We start from the raw sequence: 20,597 nt of genomic DNA on the forward strand, positions 1-20,597 counted from the left end.
CCATTTTATATAACTAATTCCTATACTTCCTTCTCATCTGGGTCTAGACCTGAATTCCTCCTCTTAAGAAAGCCCTTTGATAGGGCCAGAGTGATAGCATAGAAAGAGTGTTAGCATTGCATGCAGTCAGGTTCAATTCCCAACATCCCATATGGTCCCCCAAGCTTTCTATGAGTGATTTTTTAGTTTAGAGCCAGGAGTAACCCCTGAACATCACCAGGTGTGCCCCCACAAAAGAAATCCCTCTGCCTATGTTTGCTCAGAAAAACTTGTTTACCTACCTTTATAACATACACCTCAGTTGTGATTTTTTTAAATTGTGTGATTGTTTGATTTATGTCTGTCCTCTTCACTATATTTTAAATCCCGCGGGAGGCAGGACCCCTGTACATTTCTAAGTGTAATGGTTGGCACAGTATGAATATGCCATAAATATTTGTTCCATGACTGAACGAAGAGACTAAAGAATAGTCTAGTGTACCTATTGCAGTCAAGTCCTGTTTCTCTGGTCCATCCACTGTGCTTGGGATTACTATGGTTATGGATAAATCATCTAGTCTATATATTTTCCATGACATCTTAACCTGGTCTTAAAAGCCAAATGCTGTATTCTTATCCTGGGCCTTCCATAAAGTGTCCCGGGCAAGTTAAAACTTTTTAGACCTTAGGTCTATATTTACAGATTGAGCAATTTTCCCTCTGCCCTTGAACTTTTCAGCAGCTGTTTTGTCCACACTTTTGCTGCCTGCATGCCTCTTCAATTGAGAAGGGCTGTCTTACAAAGGTAAGTGAGGAATTGACACAGAGATGTTCCTTTGTGGAAGGCTTGGAGAAAAAATAACTTGGAGTGCTAATTCTCTGAGTCTGCTTGCTAGTCACAACCTACTGCTGGCTGCATTTGTTTTGAAAAATCAAGGCTTGAACATTTGACTTGACAAAAAGTTAGTCCTAAATATAGTTTATTGCTGGCAAGAATGGTAATTACTTAAGTGGTCTAGCCTAGAAATGTTGTTAAATTGGTGACATATGCTCTGATCAATCCAGTAATCTCCAGGTTGTATAGAGTTTCAGCCTACTCTTGTTTATTTTCTATTTATTTTAGCCTACATATTTTATGATGAAAACTGGAAGTTCAAACTGGGATGCTTTTTTAAAAAGAAACCCAACAACTTGCCTTCTTCATCTTCTGAGAAGGAATTCCAAATCATTTTCAGCAGATGAAGCCTAACTTCATATCAGAGAAAGTCTACAAGTGTATTGACTGTGAAATATGCAACCGTCTTCCTTTATGTTAATTTCTTCACCTCCAAGTAGATCTAGAGAACATTAAACCACTAAAAGGATATTGGGAAAAAATAGTGTGATTAATTTTGTAAATAATACAACTGCGCTTTGTTTATGCTTTCCAGTTTGCATAAAAAGTTTTAGAAAACAATGTTTACACTGGACGTATATAGAAATATAAGTCCATATATATATAAGAATATATATATTTTCTTGACAATTTCAAACTACACTCTAGCCACCGTCTTTCAAAGAAGAAAAAAAAATTAGAAGCCTGCAATTGTGAAACATGTAAATCTCTTCTGGACTCAAGCCCATCACTGTGGTTTGGCAACATGATCGGCACAACATCTCTTTTCTCATCTCTTGAAAAAAAAAGGCAGAGAAAAAAAATACCTTGAGAATAAAGGTAATGATTAATCTATCAGGCACCAAAAAAAGGTTTGTTTTGAAGATTTCAGGTTCTAACTCGCAAATTCAGTTAAACAGCAGTGAACAGGGAATGATAGTTTTAGCAGAAGGATTAAGTCACAAGCTGTAATAGGGAGTGTTGGTTGGTACGGCCAGAGAATCTCACCAGACATCTCCAAGAGTCTCCGCAGTTGTCAAAACTTCCGTATTACAAGCCAGTGAAATAGAAATCTGAAGAACTAAGTATCCATCAGAAGAGTGGTCCTTGGAGGATTCCCAAGATGCAGCCTGAGAAGGGATACAAAAGGAAAAGCTTTAAACAGAGACTGGTCTTAAAGAGCAGCTTAGCTAAAGAAACACTCTCCGAGTTCCTGGGCACATTTGTGATGATTGTAAGTATTTCCTGATTTCCTAAATTCTGAACAAACAATGCTTCCCTATTACTACTGGTAGAGGAAACTTTTGGTTTGTTTGTTTGTTTGTTTTTTCTTCACGAAGTTCGTCATTAAATTCATATCTTTCAGGAAATGAGAGTGTTATTTCCAGGCCATTTGTCTATTTAGTAGCCACAATATTAAGTTTCTGAGTATTCCTTTCAGTTACCATAGAAGTTGACTGGAGTGAAAGGGATGGGGAGGTACTTCTTTTCATTCCAGAATTTTCTCTAAGATAGCTTTATGATTTCAGTCAGCAATTGGAAATTGTTCTGTTTAATTGATTTATGCCTTTTTATTTTCTTTTATTGACAGACAGCCAATGAAAGGATGGAGGAAATATTAGCTCATTATAAGTGCTTGGCAAAGATTATCTTGACAGATGATTTGACTTTTAATAAACTATAAGATGCATGAGGTAGAAGTTGTGTGCTAGGCAATAATCCAATTTTGATATCATATCAGTTTTTTTCTATTTGATTCAAGCTAATAACTTTAATTAGGAAATTAAGAGAACTTTCTAGATATTATGGAGAGATTGGTTGTAAGAATCTCTCTAGGATTTGGTCCAGAGTAGCACAACTATTAATTAAAGAGTGAAAATTTTTCTCCTGTGGTTTTCATCTCACAGAATCCTCAATTATTGCCTCTGATTTCTTACCTAGACCCAGATTATTTGTGAACAATACATTTGATGTTTAAATACTCTCATCCATAACAACTACTAACCTTAATTGGCTTCAAAAATAAATACAAATAACTCCAAAACCTGTTTAAAGAGTTCTTACTACAAGTAGAAACCATTTTACTTTTCATATGCTTTTAAAGAATTGCCTATAAACTTTATACAATAAGAGCTCTTTGCTTTGGATAATTACATAATAATTTAGGATACTAAGCCAAAATTGAGAAATGAATCTGTACTTGAAAAATTCTGTAAAATGAGGAGCAAGTTAGAAAAAATTTGTTCTCTTAAACCTCCTTTATAGGTGAATTTATTCAAAAAATTTTGAGGTTCTAGGACTATATCTAGTACTCAACTGTCCTCACTGGGATTAAATTGGGAGGAGGATATTTGACTTAGGTAGGGAAGAGTTTAAAGGGAAAAAATGAGAGAAAATAGAAGGCAATCGTTCCTCTGATTACAGTTACTGTTTATTGAGCAAGTGACCTCTGGAAGCCAGGAATCCTAGGGTAATGTACTTAACAGTTTGACCCAAAGAGAGGAGTAGTTGTCACCAGAGATTTCAGGGACTTTAGTTTATTTATTACCCATGAGACTGGAAAGTGAGGGTATACAGTCATAATTCTGAGTGTTGAGCAAAACAGAGGAAGAAGTGAACAAAACATTCATTTTGCAACCCCCCAAATTTAAAACCACGATTTCTTAAGGCGATCCTGTTTCATAACACCATCCTGTCAGGGCTGAGTAAGGGAAAGCAACATTCAGCTGGTCACTATTCTTCAAATTGTCACATCTGTATTCTCCTTGAAATGTAGGTTGAAAATTAAAATTAGTAACTTTCCACTTAAAGCCAATTACTTCTTAAAAGCCTCGATTTATATCATTGTTTGTTTGTTTAAAAAAAAGAAAGAACTCTGAGCAATGGCTAAGTAGTATAATGGCTATAATCCTCAATTTATTTTATTTTATGTATTTTTTAATTTGGGGGCTATATCCACAGATGGTCAGAAGATAGTCCTAGCTCTGTTTTTAGGAATGATCCCTGGAGGTATGCAGAGTTAGGGATTTGAACCAGAGTTGTTTGGAAGCAAATAAAATGCCTTTCTAACTATGCTATTTTTCTGGCCCCAATACTCAATTTATGTATTTTGGATGGGGAGCATCTCCAAAGCTATGCTTGGGGTCAAGGGTTCACTCCAGACCCTCTCTCAGGAATATTCAGCCAACTGGGGTGAATGGTTCAATGCCAGAACCTGAGAATTCTTCACTACTCCTTCCTTGATATGCCCAGAATCTCCAGGGCCACAACTAGTCCCTTATCCCTAAGCTATCTTTCACCTTTCTATGTCTCAATTTTGAGGATTGTGGGAATGTTTGTGCCTTAAATGCAGTGATTTTTGATATAAATCCACATAATTTTGCTAAGAGGTATCCAAGGTATTTGTTTCTGCTCTAATTAAAAATTGTATGTATCTTCTTTTTCTTGTGAAAAGATTCAAGTTTAGTAAGATACAGGGGATCAGGAATATTTTAAAAATCGCAGAATCACAGACACGGGGCAGGAGAGAGCACTGCGGCATTTGCTTTGCATGCGGCTGACCTGGGAGGGACCCGGTTTGATTTCCAGCATCCCATATGGTCCCCCAGCCTGCCAAGGTCGATTTCTGAGTGCAAATCTAGGAATAACCCCTAAGTGCCGCCAACTGTGGCCTAGAAACCTATCAATCAATAAAGCTTTAAAAAAATTGCATACAGAAGTAAGTAGTTATAGAAGAAAGACCTTCACCCAATTCCCTTAAAGATTTAAGGAAGCAAAATCTCTAAAGGCATGTATGTGCTGCAGGCATATAGATGGGGATGGGTGGGTGACCTGGTATGAGCTTTCTATGAAACTGCTTACCCATCAGCCTGAAGTAGTCTAAAGGCATGAAGACCACATTCCTTTGGGATACAAAGACTAGTCTCTTAAGGGATAGAGAGAATAAAGTACCATCCAGAGAAAGGTGGCACCTCTCAGAAAAGGAGAAGTTTCAAGAGAATATAAAGGTCATAATATAAATATCAAAAGAGTATCAGAAGACCAACCTATTTTGAAATATTCCTCCTTTAAGCCCAATTATATAAAGACAAATGTGAATTCTCTACCCTGGAGACTTAGACACATTTTCAACTGAGATTCTTCAAATTGATGAAGCTGGTTTATCCCCAGACCCTGGGAATCTGGTGCCATTTTCCCCTTTGTTCTAAAGCTCTGTGTTTAGAAAGGGGGGGATCATATCAAACTCATTCACATCATTGTGTGAATAACTGATAGAATCTACTGGTAATATTAAGAGAAAAGATGATCCATAAAAATTCTTTTATAAACACCAATTGAAAGACATATGTCTGAGAACTAGCTCTATTGTAGCCTTTTAGACCTTGAGCTTGGCAGCCTTTTTGTCTCTGCTGGTGTCAGAGAGCAGTGTGCAGGGCATTTTTCTATAGAAGGGACTACAAGATGGGGAGACCATGTACCAGTTACTGAGACTCTGTTGGCTTCTATACTTGTGATATTTGTTTCATTCTTATAAAATCTGCATTTAGAAGACTTGATTATTACCTATAAACAGTTGGAGAAATGTGAATGGGAAGAGATGAAGTAACTGCTCAAACTAGGATGTTTGTAACTGTGCTTTTTTGATCTTCAAACATTCAATTGCCACAATTCTCTGCTGAGAAAAACAAATTTCCCTCTTCTCTAACAGATCCCCCTTAGTTGGAGTCATGAGTTAGCTTTCATTTGCTTATGGGCACAGAAATTTAATGGGCTCTGCTAATGAATTCAAGCTTTTTGTTGTACCCCAAAGATAGTGTTTTCATTTGCCTACAGTAATAAATGCTGCTCATTGCACGGGTTCAGAGACAGATGAAACTCCTATTCCTAGCCCCCTTATAATGGAAAATATATGCTCCTCTATAAAAATAGATCTTAAATATTTTTCTCACTCTGCTACATTTTCACAGAAGAGAGTTTCTTTGAGGGAAATATCCAGAATGGAAAATGCGAATACCTCTGTAAACATGTAAGATTCAGGATCAATGACCTGAAGGGGAATAGAAATGGCACAGAAGCTGAAGACAGAGTGAGACATTCAAATATTTTTCCAACACCAGGTATTTTTTGTGGCTTTAATGAACATGTTGACTATGCATCATATGCTTCTATAGTTTTTATTTTTCTTGACCAACTTGTGGCTCAGAACAAAAGATCCATATAGAGTGGGCTTTGAGAGACCATTGACACCTATTTTAACTCTCTGGTCCAACAGAGTCCTTTCCATTTTTATTTTTTCTTTTCTTTTCTGGCTTGGGCGAAGTCTCTTCATGCCTGGAATATTCAGGACTGAGAGCTCACAAAGCTGAGTTTGTAGGTGCCTTGCAATGTGATGCCCAAATGCAGCCTAAATTCTTTAGCACCTCACATATTGACTTTGTCTTTTACTTTTATTTTGGAGGGGCACACCTGGAGGTGCTCAGGGTTTACTCCTAGCACTCAGAAATCATTCCTGGCAGGTTCTAGATATTATATAGGATGCCGAGGATCAAGCTCAGATTGGCCGCTTGCAATTGCCCTACCCAATTGCCCTACCTACTCTACTATCACTCCAGCCCCACATATTGTCTTCAAAATGAAGAAGCCATTGTTCAATCCTGCCTGTTCAAAAATTGGGGACAGATAAACACCCACTCCAAAAAGTCCATTAACTATTCTTTCCACCATAGTGGACATCTAGAGGATGTCCACTGTCAATCCCATCTGGTTTCTGGCATGTATTTATGATTTATGACTGGGACTCAGCCTTTTGTGGATTTATACATCTGTATAAGGTGGGCTATCTTTTCAAGAAACCTCAATATTCTGAATCTATTAGTGTGAGTGAAGGAATAACTGAGGTTCTACTGTATCTTTAGTAGGGAAGCAGGTTGCACAAAGAGACTGAAGACATGAGGACAAAAGATGGTGGAAGGGTTAACAATTACCTGGCATTGACTATACCCAGATACCTTTTAATCCTTGACAAATCTTATGAGATAAGGGCATTGTACTTATTTTCTACATGAGGAAGTGAAAGCTTAGTAGAATTCAGCAAATTTCTCCCAAGCCAAGTGCAAAGTAGAGCTGAGATTAGAAACAAGGAACTCTGGTTTCTCCTCACGTGAAGTTTCAATCTGGCTTTGACATTGAAATTCTACTTTGCTACCGATGTTACTGCGGTTTAGACATTTTTTTAGGCAACATTAGTATCTTCAGAGCTTGGGGATCTTCTTAAAATTGACATTTCTTTACAAAATCATCTTGTGAGACTTCTCTCTTCAGAAGTTTACACAGGTTGTTAGTTTTGTTAGTTTTAACTGTTGTACAGCATGTATAGTCTCTTAAGTTCAGGAACTTTTTGCTGCCAGCAAATTGTCACGATTACCTACATTGCTGCTACAAACTGTACTTGTGTGATGCCAAGTTTTTCTGGAAGTGGGCTTGGAGCCACTGGCTTATATACTTCTTCAACCTCCCATTACAAAATTCACTTCAAGTGCTTTCAGATGTGCACTATGAGCTATCATAGATGGGTTCCCATATTTGATGTGAATAATATTTGGCTTTAGTATGTTTAGTACTAAATGTTTAGTACATTTAGCACTGTTCATTGATAACGTCTGACTTAGTACATTTTTCCATCTGACATCTAGGAAATAGAATTTTGCATAATTCTTAGAAGAGCTGACATTCTTTTCATGTTACTGAACTTTTCGATTTCCTCTTTTGTAAATGTCCTGTTTCTATGTGCTATATAGGTTTAAAAATTAAAAATCCTTGTCTTACAGATATGCTTGTCTTTATTGTTATGGGTTAGTGTTGTGTATGTAAAAATTTTAGGGGATTACTAACCTGATTGGTGATTGTGCCCTACCCTAGGGTGTGACCTAGCATTCTGCCCCCCACTCTAGGGTAGTACCTGATTCTGCTTCCACCATTGGTTGGTATCCGATCCCACGATTGGGTGGTACCTGATTCTGGGGGATAAACACAAGGGTCTGTGGAAGGCGAGGGGCTTTTTGCTGAAACTGAGGCTGAGTCTTTGGACTTCTGTCTTGTCCACCGAATAAAGCTAATATTTCCACAAGCCTGACTGTCTGCAAGCTGTTTACCCGCTGTTTCACCTCAGAACCGTCGGCTCTACAGGGTGGCAGACGCATGCTCCGAGCTGGAAGAGAAAGGCCTCATCCTCCATCCCTCCATCAGTCAACCTCTTCAGGGGCTGACTTGCAACAGATTAGTACTTAGCTTTTTATATTTAGGTTTTTAAGTCATTAGGATTTATTTTGCTGCTCTCCTATCTCTCCAATCTATAAGGAATACTCATTTAAATTCATTGTCAGCTATGGCTTCAAAGCCTTTTTAATGTTATATCTGTGCCTATCAGTTTAATTTCTGAGATATATATATTCTAGGACAATATACTAACATATTTTTGGAGCAGAGGGTTAGACTTTCTCCCTCTACTCCCACATTGAGCTGATATTGCAGTGCCTCTAGGAGCACTCGTTAGAGAAGACTGCAAAATAAAATAAATAAGCAAATAAATGAACAAATGAATAAAATAAATAAGCAAATAAATGAATTTCCACCATTTTCCAGGTTATTTGCTAATTTTTATGCATATATCTATTAATTTCAGGTATAATCTTTCTTATGCAGTGAAAGATTTCTTTAGATATCTTTCAAGTCAAAATTCATCATTTATCTTCAATTTAAAGATTTGCAATTTTCACTTTTTCTGAAACATTTCCAGTTTATCATCTCTCCCCTGAGCTCTATATTTTTATTTTTTGTTGTTGTTTTTGTTTGTTTGGGGGCCATACCTGGCAGTGCTTATGGGTTACTCCTGGCTCTGTGTTCAGATATCACTCGTGGCTTGGAAATGGGGTGATAGCACAGCAGGTAGGGCATTTGCCCTGCAGGCAGCTGACCTGGGTTCGATCCCAACATCTTATTTGTTCCCCAAACCTTCCAGAAGTGATTTCTCAGTTCAAAGCTAGGATAAGTCCCCTGAGCATCATCACCAGGTATGACCCTCAACCTCCCCTAAATGTTACTTCTGAGCTTACCTTCCATAGCCTCACCATCTCTCCATTATTTTTTGATTGACAATTATAGTTTGTGAACATACTGTTTCCTCCCTTAGAACTATCTACCAGATTATCCAACATATGGAATTTTTTTTAAAATAAGAATCTAAAGGTTGTAAAAAGAATATAGGATTGTTAAGCATCCAACCTTTTCTCTTTGACAATACCCAGGTTAATGTTTAAGTTTGCAGAGTAAATTTGAAGATAATGTATATAACCTTCTCCCAAAAGCCATTCTTTACTTTATCCCTTCTGGAAAAGTCCATGTTGTCACTTTAACATCTCCCTCAATCATGTCTCTCTCTTCCCACATTTCTCTATGTGACTTTCTTTAAATAAAACTATTTTACTTCATATACACACAAAATAAAATGGACTTCAATTTGATCCAGTTATCCCATTTCTGGGTACCTTCCTCCATGCATAAAAACATTAGTTTGAAGATTTATGTTCATATATGTTACTTGCAGCTCTCAGTTCAATTGCCTTTTGTTATTTTCTGGGCCATGCCAAGAAGTGCTCTGGGCTTATTCCTGGCTCTCTACTCAGGGATCATTGCTGATGAGGTTCGAGGTATAGCCCAAAAAGACAAATATGTGCATTTGTGGTTGTCCTGCCATCTCAAACTGTGGGAGAGTTCATCATCATGTTTACTTCATTCAGTTTCTTGCATGACCATTTCCTGTAACGTTCTATAACTTTGTATTGTGAGCAATTCAAGACTTGTTCTTCCAGAACTAATGTACATTTGCTTCTGCTAGGCTACTTAGTACATCAGCAACAAGAAATGATTATTATGGATTGTAAAACTAGCTAAAATATTGATGATTACAGAAGGCTCTAGATAGCATTTCTCATGAAAAAAAAAGTGGCTCTCCTCCTCCTTTCTTTTACAAGAATTATATATCTGTGAAGGACTAGGAAATTGATCTTCTCTTCAAGGAGATGGATTTTCCTGAAGGCTTCCCCTTACTATCAGTAAATATTCCCTGAGAAATTTCTTAGTTTCAAAATTTTGGAAGGAGAGGGGAGAGTATTCTAAGCCTCTGATTTAAGTGCTTGACAATTTGATTCTGAGGAGCATAACCCTGCTTTTGATCTCTGTGCTTTAATTTGGATGCAGAAAACTTTCTGTGTTTGTTGACTTTCAAAGAGAAAAATTTACTTGTTTTATTTTATTTTATTTTCCAGAAGGGGTTTGGATCAGTTTTTATGACAAAGGCTGTTGCAATATGTTCTCCTTAACTTATAAGAAAGGAAACATATGATTAGAGGAGAAAATGGCTTCTCTTTCTGTATTGGCCTTGTAATGAAGGCATTTCAAAAGGTGAAGAATAATGTTAAGAGAAACCACAGATTCAGAATTGATTTAATCAAATGGCTTACAACAATGGCTTTAAATACCCAGGTCTGCAGAAATTTTCTCCTAGTCCATAAAAATCTATGGTCACTTAACCCAAAGATACAACTGTATTGTTAGTGATACTTTTATAAATATGATATGCAAGTATTTTTATTATCGATAACTTTTTCCTTTGCAGTCTGAAATACTTCTATTTCATTAGTTTTAAAAGATTAAAAATCAATGGCCTAAAAACAACCTATCAATGAAGATGATTTCATACATCTGTAGCTAGTGGACTCTTCATTTCATAGCTTAGTTTACTAAACCTGCAAAGCAAATACTTTTAGAGAAATATATTGTATATTCATCTTATAAGAAAACATAAAATCTAGCAGTTTGCTGCTACTTGGATAAATTTGAGGTGATCACATTAAGTGAAATAAGTCATAGAGAAAGGAAAAAACTGGATAATTGTACTCATACCACAGGAAAAAAACAAGCCAATAGTTTCATCAAATGATGACAAATCCTTGGCCTTTGATTACAGAACTGAGATTACCAAGCAATGGCCACGAGAGTGAGGGTGTTAGTGAGTAGTAGATGAAGGGATAGTACTAGAAGTACACTGATGGAGGATCTTGGCACTTTGGTGGTGGTGAAGTCACAGTAGCTATGTACATTAAATCATATAAGTCAATACTGTTGTTGGCATATTACCTAAACGACAATGAATATAGTAAAATTTAAAAATCAAACATACTAAGAGAATGTTCTACATCCGCCTGTATCCTTTTGCCACCTGACTGTGTGAAGATACATAAGTGGGATGGTTAGTTAAGTCCAGGACTTAAGGGATTAATCTCTCTCAGCCTACATCCCACATGCTTGAGTCTCTAAAAGCTTAAGCTTACTTAGGTGGAAATTTCCTCAAAAACTATAACTACTATTGCTAGTATTTTTAGAAAATTGGATACCAATATACAATAGACTAAACTAATGAGGCCAGTGTTTATATGCTGATGTATAAATGATGTATATATGATGACCTTCTAACCTAGGTTATTCTACTTTGAATGTCTGGCTGGCAGGCAGACAACAGCAGGTATAAAATACTCTTATTTGTATAAGCACACATTTTTAAATAATATATCAAAATATACAGAATATTCCAAAATGTGTTGCTTTCTGGTTTCATATGTTACCTCTATAGAATAAAAGATGAAATATGAATTTAGAATAGATGTACTTTTCATATTTTACTATATGTCCTTTGTCATTGTAACAATTTTACATATTCATGTACATTTCTTTTGGCCCCTACTCCTTGGAAGAGACCTCTCAGTGGAATCTATCTTTGTGTTTTAGGGAGCTGCTTAAAATGTGTTCTGAACACAAGTTGTTTGAAAAGCAAATAGAAAGTAAGTGAAAGAAACTGGCTGTATTATTCAAACATATGTAAGAAACAGACTTCTACTAAATAAAGCACAGTACTTTTTCAACCACAGAAACCACAGAGACTTTATGTTAGCTATAAACATTAATAGGGAAAGGGATATATAGTTGCCCAAACATATATGATAACAAACACTAAAACTAAGGAAGGCAATTGTAGGAACTGGGAAGGCACTTGTCTTGCAAGCAGCAAACCTGGGATCAATCCTTAGTACCACATATGGTCCACCAAACCATGCCAGGTGTGAACCCTGAGCACAGAACCAAGAACAAGTCCAGAGTACCATCACCTACCTCTCCAAACCTCAAAAAGAAGGAAGGGAAGGAAAGGAAGGAAGGAAGGAAGTAGGAAGGAAGGTAGGAAGGAAGGAAGGAAGGAAGGAAGGAAGGAAGGAAGGAAGGAAGGAAGGAAGGAAGGAAGGAAGGAAGGAAGGAAGGAAGGAAGGAAGGAAGGAAGGAGGGAGGGAAGGAAGGAAGGAGGGAGGGAGGGAGGGAAGGAGGGAGGGAGGGAGGGAGAAAGGAAGGAAGAAAGGAAGGAAGGAAGGAAGGAAGGAAGGAAGGAAGGAAGGAAGGAAGGAAGGAAGGGAGGGAGGGAAGGAAAAGATAATGCTCTATAAACATATTTTGGGAATTTCTAAGCCTAGAATAAATCTAAGTAGTAAATCAGTCTCCAGAACTCTTCTATAATTTGATATCTCACACACTGAGAATGATCCAAAATATACCTGGCATTATTTGGCTTCTTTGAATGAAGGTAGAACCATTTTCCAAAATACCCATCCACATTCCATGCGTTCAGATTCATAGTTATCTTAGTATGAACATAAAAGACTTTAAAAATGCTTAGTATATTATTCTGGCTCCTGAGGCATAATCAATTCATTGACAAAACTAGAATTAGTTGGGATTCTCGTAAATGCCTCTTGTGTAGGTCACCAAAAGAGAACATTGTCTTATTTGACCTAGTAAAAATAATGGCGTTGAATCACCTTCTATTTCTGAGGCCTCATTGGTTTTGGCATTCTTCTGCTCCAAGATCACTGAGCTTGGCCATTTGCCCATCACCTGGTTCTCAAATATCAGAGCCCTGTTTTTTAATGAGCCAGCCGCTAATATTATCTCCTCCAGTACAGCTGGTTCTTGAGGGGTGATTGATCTCATTCTGATAGTCTTTTGGGCTCCATGCCACCAAATACCTTATTTTTAGCCAGAATGTCCAGGTTTCGGTCTTGGTTCTTTGTGACTATTTTTGTTATGACTGAGAAAGTTTTATTTTCCAATTGAGAAACCAACTGACTGGAAAGTAAAGAAGAAACATGCATTCTGTACTAATAAAAAGAACAGGTAGACCCAGGGAGGAGAATAATAGTTACCATGGGAGAAATATAAAGTGGATAAAAAAGAGATTGCCTTCAGATTCAAATTTTGCACCTATCCCCTATATGAGTTTTGTCATGTGGCTCAATCATTCATTATTTAAATGAAGCTCAGCAGGAATAACAGATTTAGCATGCATCTTTCTTTTAAGGACACAGGCTTATACTTAAATCTTTGCTCACAAAACATCTAGCAGCACCAATGAGAGAAAGTCAACCTGGGCCCCATTATTTATTACCTATGAATGTGACATATTCTTAACCCCTCTGAGTTCATTTCCTTGTTGTAAAAGAAAGACAGTAAAGATAACCTGTAAGGACTAGTAAGCTGATGTATGGAATATGGATAGCTAATACAAATCACTCAACAAAAGTAGTTGTTGCTGTGATTATTACATTTTCTGATGCCTTTATTTATAAAGTAAATATAAATGCAGCATTATATAAAGAGGAATAGTTCCATTTAGATAACTAGAGTGCTACGTGAGATTTGTGGTGATACCTGGACCTCAGACTTGAGGGCCAACATCTATAGAGATTGTACTATTGATCTCATTTACATTGACTTTTTTCACCTTCTTCTCTTGTTACAAAACATGAGATGCTTATAGGAGAAAAGTCATATCTGAAAAACCCCAAAGTGATTCCCTTCTCAAGACTGGACTGACTTTTGGTCCTTGTGTAACCATTACCTGAGAAATTTTTTTTCTTATAGTCAGTCCTTCATTTGAAGGATCCATTTTGAGAAACCATCAGGCTATCCTACATTTCAACTAGAGGTGTATCATGAAGGATTAAAGTAAACAGAGAATATAAGTCCCATTGCTAAATCTAGAATCTTTCTAGACTTATGGTGGAACTGAGTATCCCCAAAGCTTATCAAGAGCAAGCAGAGAGAGGATGACTAGAGTTGGAGTGGAGGTGTCTACCACCTGAAACCCTTGTGGGCTCCACCTTCACCACGACTGAGCAAAAATTTTTATTATGATTATTTTAGTTTCTCACAAATGGGAAAAAATTAAGTTTATGTGTAGCTTTTCTATATTATTAAATACAGCAAATTTTAAAAAGGAGAGAAAATTACACATGAGTCCCCCAAAACACAACACAAGTATGCATCAATACTATAATCATGTGCCACTGGTTTGTGATTATGAAGTTGCTGGGGGTATTTTTGTTTGTTTTGGTTTGGTTTTGGGTTTTTGGGCCATACCCGGTGATGCTCAGAGGTTACACCAAGCTATGAGCTCAGAAATCGCTCCTGGCTTGGAGGACCATATGGGATGCCAGGGGATCAAACTGTGGTCCATCTTAGGTTAGTGCATGCAAGGCAGATGCCCTACCGCTTGCACCACTGTTCAGGCCCCATGAAGTTGTTTTTAACTACATCCTACAAAAACAAATATTCTTGTCAGCAAAGAAAGTTTCAGTGGAGACACTGAGAAAGCATTCTCTCCCCTATCATTTATTTATAGGAGCATCTTGTTAAACATGAAAGATGTTGGTCCTTTTCCTTTTCTATTCCACAAATTGTTGAGGCCATAATGGGTGGAGTCATTTTATTTTAAGCAATATAAAAATAGAAATCTTGAATTTGTAGTGTCTTAATTTCCTCATTTGGATTATACTAATATATCTTAGATTGAACTATATTATATCAGATGATTCAGAAATTCAAATATTAATCAAATGGTTCAAGAATGTGGACAGATGTAAATGTCAAAATAGCCTGCATCTAGTTAATAAAGCTAAGCTACAAAACCATAACTCCATGTTTACTTTCCAGATAGACTTATTCACTAAAATCAAGATTAGAATATTAAGGATCATTAAGTGAAAGCACTATTGATCTATACTATTCTTATGATCATATTTACAAGTTCACATCTCTCTTCCTTTTGTACTAGACAATGAGCTCTCAGAGGAGCTATGTCTGATTGTATTTTTTTATCCTTGCCAGTCACCAAGCACCTCGCCAATCTCTTAAGAGTTGTCAAATGTACACATTCATAGAAGAATGGATGAGTAAATGTCAAATTTTAATAAAAAGCACTTGTAGATGTGGCCTCTTCATTCCCTACAGTTGAAGAAACTACTTATTTGGATCAGATTATATTGTGGGCAGCTTAGTGTATGTATAGGAACATGAATTTAAATATAAATGTTAATCTCATAAAGCTTTTTAAAACCTCTATGTCCTCTGAGAAAATTACTTTATTTCTTCAAGACATTTTTAGAATAGATGAGAAGAGTGGTTTTAATATAAATCTCTTGGATTCTTATAGGGATTAAATGAAAGTATTTGTAATGTCTGTATGTATACACACATCTGATATACATACTTATGAAACAAATCTGTTTATTTAAGACAGTGTTACCACAAATACATATTATTTTGTTTTGTTTTGGGGAGTCCAACTCAGCTGTGCTCAGGACTAAAAGTTTTGTACTCAAGGATCGCTTGTGGGCATGCTCAGGAGACTATTAAGGATGATAAGAATTAAACCCAGATCAGTTGCATGCAAGACAAGTGCCCCATCCGCTGTACTATCACTAGGGCCCAGAAAAATAAGCTTTTCCAAAAAAAATACTTATTGTATGAATGCTTACATAATTTAATGACAATATATGTCTTGGAAGATATTTTTCATTGAAAATATACCCTATTCTTTTCCCAAGAAAACTTGCAGCAATGGAAAAACTAAAAGTGTCTCATGTGCTTGAGTAATCTGGTTTCTGCCCACATGACAAATAGTTTACATGTCCTAAATTGCAACTAGTGGATTAAAAGATTTCAGCTTCTTAGAAGTTTTAAAAGAGTAATAATGAACAAATAGCAGCCAGGTAAACTTTGGCAGTACTGAGAAATTTTATTTTGTTTTTGGGCCACACCCAGCATGCTTAGAGATTACTCCTGGCTCTTCACTCAGGAATTACTCCTGGCAGTGCTTGAGGACAATATGAGATTCTAGAGATAGAACCTGGGTTGGCCTTGGGAAAGGCAATTGCTCTCTCTATAGGCTGTGCTATTGCCTATAGGCTGTGCTATTGCTCTGGCACCTGGTTTTTGTTTTGATGTGTGTGTGTGTGTGTGTGTGTGTGTGTGTGTGTGTGTGTGTGTGTGTGTGTGCGTGCATGCGCCCACGTGCCCGCGAGCTTGCGTGTGTTCTGAAGAATTTTAGACTGGCCACTTGGATCATATCTTTAGCTCTAGCTCATTTACAAATACTCACTTAAAAGTTGTCCCAGGGCTAGGACAATTGCTTGACACCTTGGGTCTTGGTGCAGAAAATTTATATGAATGCTCATAAGATCCCCAAATGCCGACCACCATAACAAGAAATTGATGCAACTTGTGGGTGAAGTTCATCGTGTGTTATATTTGTATTATTTTGGGTTGTTTTTTATTCGGCGGGGGAACTATTAGTATTTAGGGCTTATTCCTGGTTCTGTGCTCAGCGATCACTCTTGGCAATGCTTAAAGGGCGATATGTATTGCCAGAAATTGAAGCAGCGTTGGCTGCATGCAAGGCAGGTGCATGCACACTGTACAGTGTGTCTGGCCGAAGAGGTTTATCAGTACAAAAACGACTTGTTCCCACCTTTGTCTCAGCTCCACTCACTCCCATTATCAGGCAAATTTAGTGAGTATGAGGAGGAAAGTGTACCTTCTGCTGAGAACCACATAATTGTTGGACACTATACTAAAAAGAAAAGGATGCAGGAGAGAACAAGAGAAGAAAGGGTTTAATTCATTCTTCAGGTCTAAAATTTGCTTAGTCATATAGCAGAAGTTGTCTGTGCAAGAGGAACTATAAATCAAGCCCCACGGGCATCAATTAAATAGGTTCTACCTAAACTGAAAAAACCTGACTTTAATCCTTGGCACCAATGTGTCTGATTGAGATCTGGGGAAAAATGGAAACTAAATAGTGCTAAAAAGAGCTTTTCTTTAAGTCAGGGGCAATTTAGTATAAAGGCATATATTTGTTGTTTTTATGTGACCGTATTTGTTGTCCCTAGAAAAGTCACTTGAAGTGAATTTCAATCTGACTTCTTTCTTCTCAGGGGGAAGCTTCTGATCTACTGTAAATCTACAGTAGATCTACTGATCTACTGAGACCTTTCCTTTCAGGTTCACTGGCAACTGATGGCTGCTGTCTGGGGATTCCAACCCCTTCACTCTCCCCCTTTTACTTTCTATATGCAATAAAACAAAAATGCAAGTACTTAGGCCTTTTCTTGTAAAAAATCCAAGTCCTCTCTGAATATTTATTGCTTCTGGTGATTTCTTGCTTCATCTAACCTAATATGTGGTTGCTAAGCTCAGACTTCTGAGTGAGGCACACCAGGGATCAAATCCTGGCTCTGTATCTTTTTGGGAGGCTGAGGAGGTCACACTCCTGACATTTTGCTAGGAATCACTCCCGTCTGAATTGAACCTGGGTCGCCAATTTTAAAGCAAGTAACCTACTGTTGTAGGAGCCCCTGGCTCCTCTGTTTTTATTATAGTGACATTGGGAGTATTTGGGGGCCTTTCTAGCCCCAATTTCCTCAACCATAAAATAGGGATAGTTATACTTTCCTCCTTCGAGTGATCTTAATAGATAATAAGTTCATAATAGACAATGACAAAGTCACACAGGAAACCTAGCTAGCAGAGAAACTGGACCAAAGTGCACCTAGTAAGAGCTAGTTTATCTTTCTTTAAACAACAGTAAAGAGATGAGGGAAGACAACAGACCCAATGGGATGCTATGTGACTATTAGTAAAAATGAAATCTTTGCACTTCACTGCAACTTGAATAGAACTAGAAAGTGTTATGTGAAATAAGTCAGAAAGAGAAGGAAAAATACTGCATGATCTCATTTTTCTGTTGCAGAGAAGCAAAGCAAAAGAATAGACAGTATAGAATGATAACCAATCTTCAGCTTGAAATGATAAAACTGAGAAAACTAAGAGAGGCAGGCAGAGCATAGGAGTAAAGAAGATGATTAGAAGTGACATAAAAACAAAAGAGGGTCCTGGGCTCTTTGGTGGGAAGAAGCAGTAACTGTACATCAATACAATAAATGTTAATATTATTGAAAGCATGTGACTTGAAATATAATAATTAAACCTTTGAAAAATTAAAAATATAAAAAATTAATATAAACATTCATTCATCCATTACTTCCAAAGAAAATCACTTTAACTTTGAAAAAATTCAAGAATTTAAATGATTAAGACTGGGGCCGGGCGGTGGCGCTGGAGGTGAGGTGCCTGCCTTGCCTGCGCTAGCCTAGGACGGACCGCGGTTCGATCCCCCGGCGTCCCATATGGTCCCCCAAGCCAGGAGCGACTTCTGAGCGCATAGCCAGGAGTAACCCCTGAGCGTCACCAGGTATGGCCCAAAAACCAAAAAAAAAAAAAAATAAATAAAATAAAATAAAAATAAAAATAAAAAAACAATAAAATAAAATAAATGATTAAGACTGTTTTTACACATTCTGATAATTTTGAAATTATTGTATCATAAACAATAGATGCAAAGCATACTAAGTTTTCCCTCTTTAGACAAAGTCTGATGCCCATAAGAAATGTTGCAGATTCTTTGCAACAATTGCAAGGTTCCCCAGGGTTGCTTCTCCCCGGTTGCATGAATTTTTAAAAATAAATTTACTGGGGCCTGAGAGATAGCTTGGAAGTAAGGCGTTTGCCTTTCATGCAGAAGGACAGTGGCTCAAATCTGGGCATCCCATATGGTCCCCTGTGCTTGCCAGGGGCGATTTCTGAGCATAGAGCCAGGAATAACCCCTGAGCACTGCCGGGTGTGGCCCAAAAACAAAAACAAAACAAAACAAAAAATTTACTAAGGAATTTTAATATTCATTAACCACCTCTTTTCTGTAAGGATTTCATTTTTCTGAACTGAATGATGTTTCTAATATTCTGTATTATATGCTATCAACAGCTTAGTTTACATGTTAAAGGAACTACGAAATGCTAAGATTTGAAAAAAAAATCTGTGACATTATTTTCTCTCACTGTCAGCATTTCTGCTGCTGATAATCACCTCAGCACGATGTTTTTCACTATGTCGAGGTACCAGTCTATTCATCATAGCTTGACTGAAATGTCCCAGTGGTTCCGAATAATATTTGTAGAAATTATACCTCCCACTTTTCACACCCTTCCTTCAAACATTTTCTCTAGGAAAAAAAATATAGATTTAAAAAACATGTTTTAGAAAAATGTTTTATTCAGTAAAATAAAATTTAATGAAAATGTTTGGTATGTTAAAAAATTGAATATTTTATTTTTGGGGGGAAAGGACTTAAGTCTTACCTTGAAATCAATGCTTAGGGATTGCTCTTGGTTCTTACTCAGGGATCATCTGGTGGTGATCAAGGAGCCATGCTGTGTTAAAGATTAAACCTCAGTCACTCACATGCAAGGCAAGAGTCTTAGCCTTTGCACTTTCTATATGTCTCTGGCCACCAAATTTAATACATTTACCCAAAATCATCTAAATGTGATATACAAAAGCACAGCAGCCTGATAAACAGTTTATACTGAAGAGGGTGCCACAAAATGAGACAGAACAGGATAAGATGATTTTGTGATGTGGAAGAAACAAGTCAACAAGGCCTTAGAAAGGCAACATTGTCAGAAAACATCCCCACAGAGAAGACAGAATTGTAGTTTATTATTAAGAATCCATGATGTTGATCCGGGAAAAGCACAGGAAAAGGACCTTTTTTGATGAACGGTAGAGCATAAGTATGTATGTAAAGGTACAAATGTGTGTCATAAGCTCAAGAGCAGAAAGCAAAGAGGGCTACAGCCTGGCTGGTGCAAAACCTTCATGCTGAGCAATATTGTCTTTATAGGAATTGGTGCCTTTTAGTGAGACATGTACCAGTAGAGCCCTGAGGACCATGTCCAGAAGTTTGTACAGGTACTTTTCACTCAATGGAGAGGACAGGAGATAGAATATCAGTTGGCTTTTATCTGGATGGTGACTAAGATGTTGATGCTAAAGATGGTTGTTAGCAACCATTTAGTTGAGGCTAAAGATCCTTGTTAGCAACTTCAGAAAGTTCAGTGAAATTCAGTTGTAGATGGCCAAGGAAAACATGCCAGGCATTTTCAGAATGTGACCTGGGTGACTGTCAATGACCAAGGAATCTCACTCTTTCATCAGGACTCTACCTTTCATTTATCTATCCCCTTATAGCATTATTTTTTCTCCCATTTCTGTCATACATGGAACCAGATAGTAAAACTTCTTAGTAAGTAGATATACATGTCTTCATTAGGAAGGCATAGGCTTTAGTGTTGATTTTCAGCAAGACCCAGCAGTGCTCAGGAATCACTCTCTGCAGTGCGCAGAAGATCAGGAGGCACAAGATATTGAGCCTAGAGTTCCTTCATTCAAAGTATGTGATCCAGCTTA

General features: G+C 37.2%; 1 protein-coding gene across 2 annotated transcripts in view; it reads left to right on the forward strand.

Moving 5' to 3' along the window:
* Window positions 1–20,597, forward strand: part of AQP9 (aquaporin 9) — an 837,480-nt gene that overhangs the window by 779,101 nt on the left and 37,782 nt on the right. The window contains exon 1 of one of the 2 annotated variants that reach the window (XM_049773705.1): window positions 1,523–2,087. The exons of the other annotated variant lie outside the window; for it this stretch is intronic. Coding sequence (XP_049629662.1) covers window positions 1,977–2,087 — 111 coding nt within the window. The 5' untranslated portion in view covers window positions 1,523–1,976. Of the gene's footprint in view, window positions 1–1,522; window positions 2,088–20,597 lie in introns of those variants that run through there. 2 annotated transcript variants of the gene reach the window in all.

The sequence above is a fragment of the Suncus etruscus genome, chromosome 5 (assembly GCF_024139225.1).
Source record: "Suncus etruscus isolate mSunEtr1 chromosome 5, mSunEtr1.pri.cur, whole genome shotgun sequence".
Taxonomy (NCBI): Eukaryota; Metazoa; Chordata; class Mammalia; order Eulipotyphla; family Soricidae; genus Suncus; species Suncus etruscus.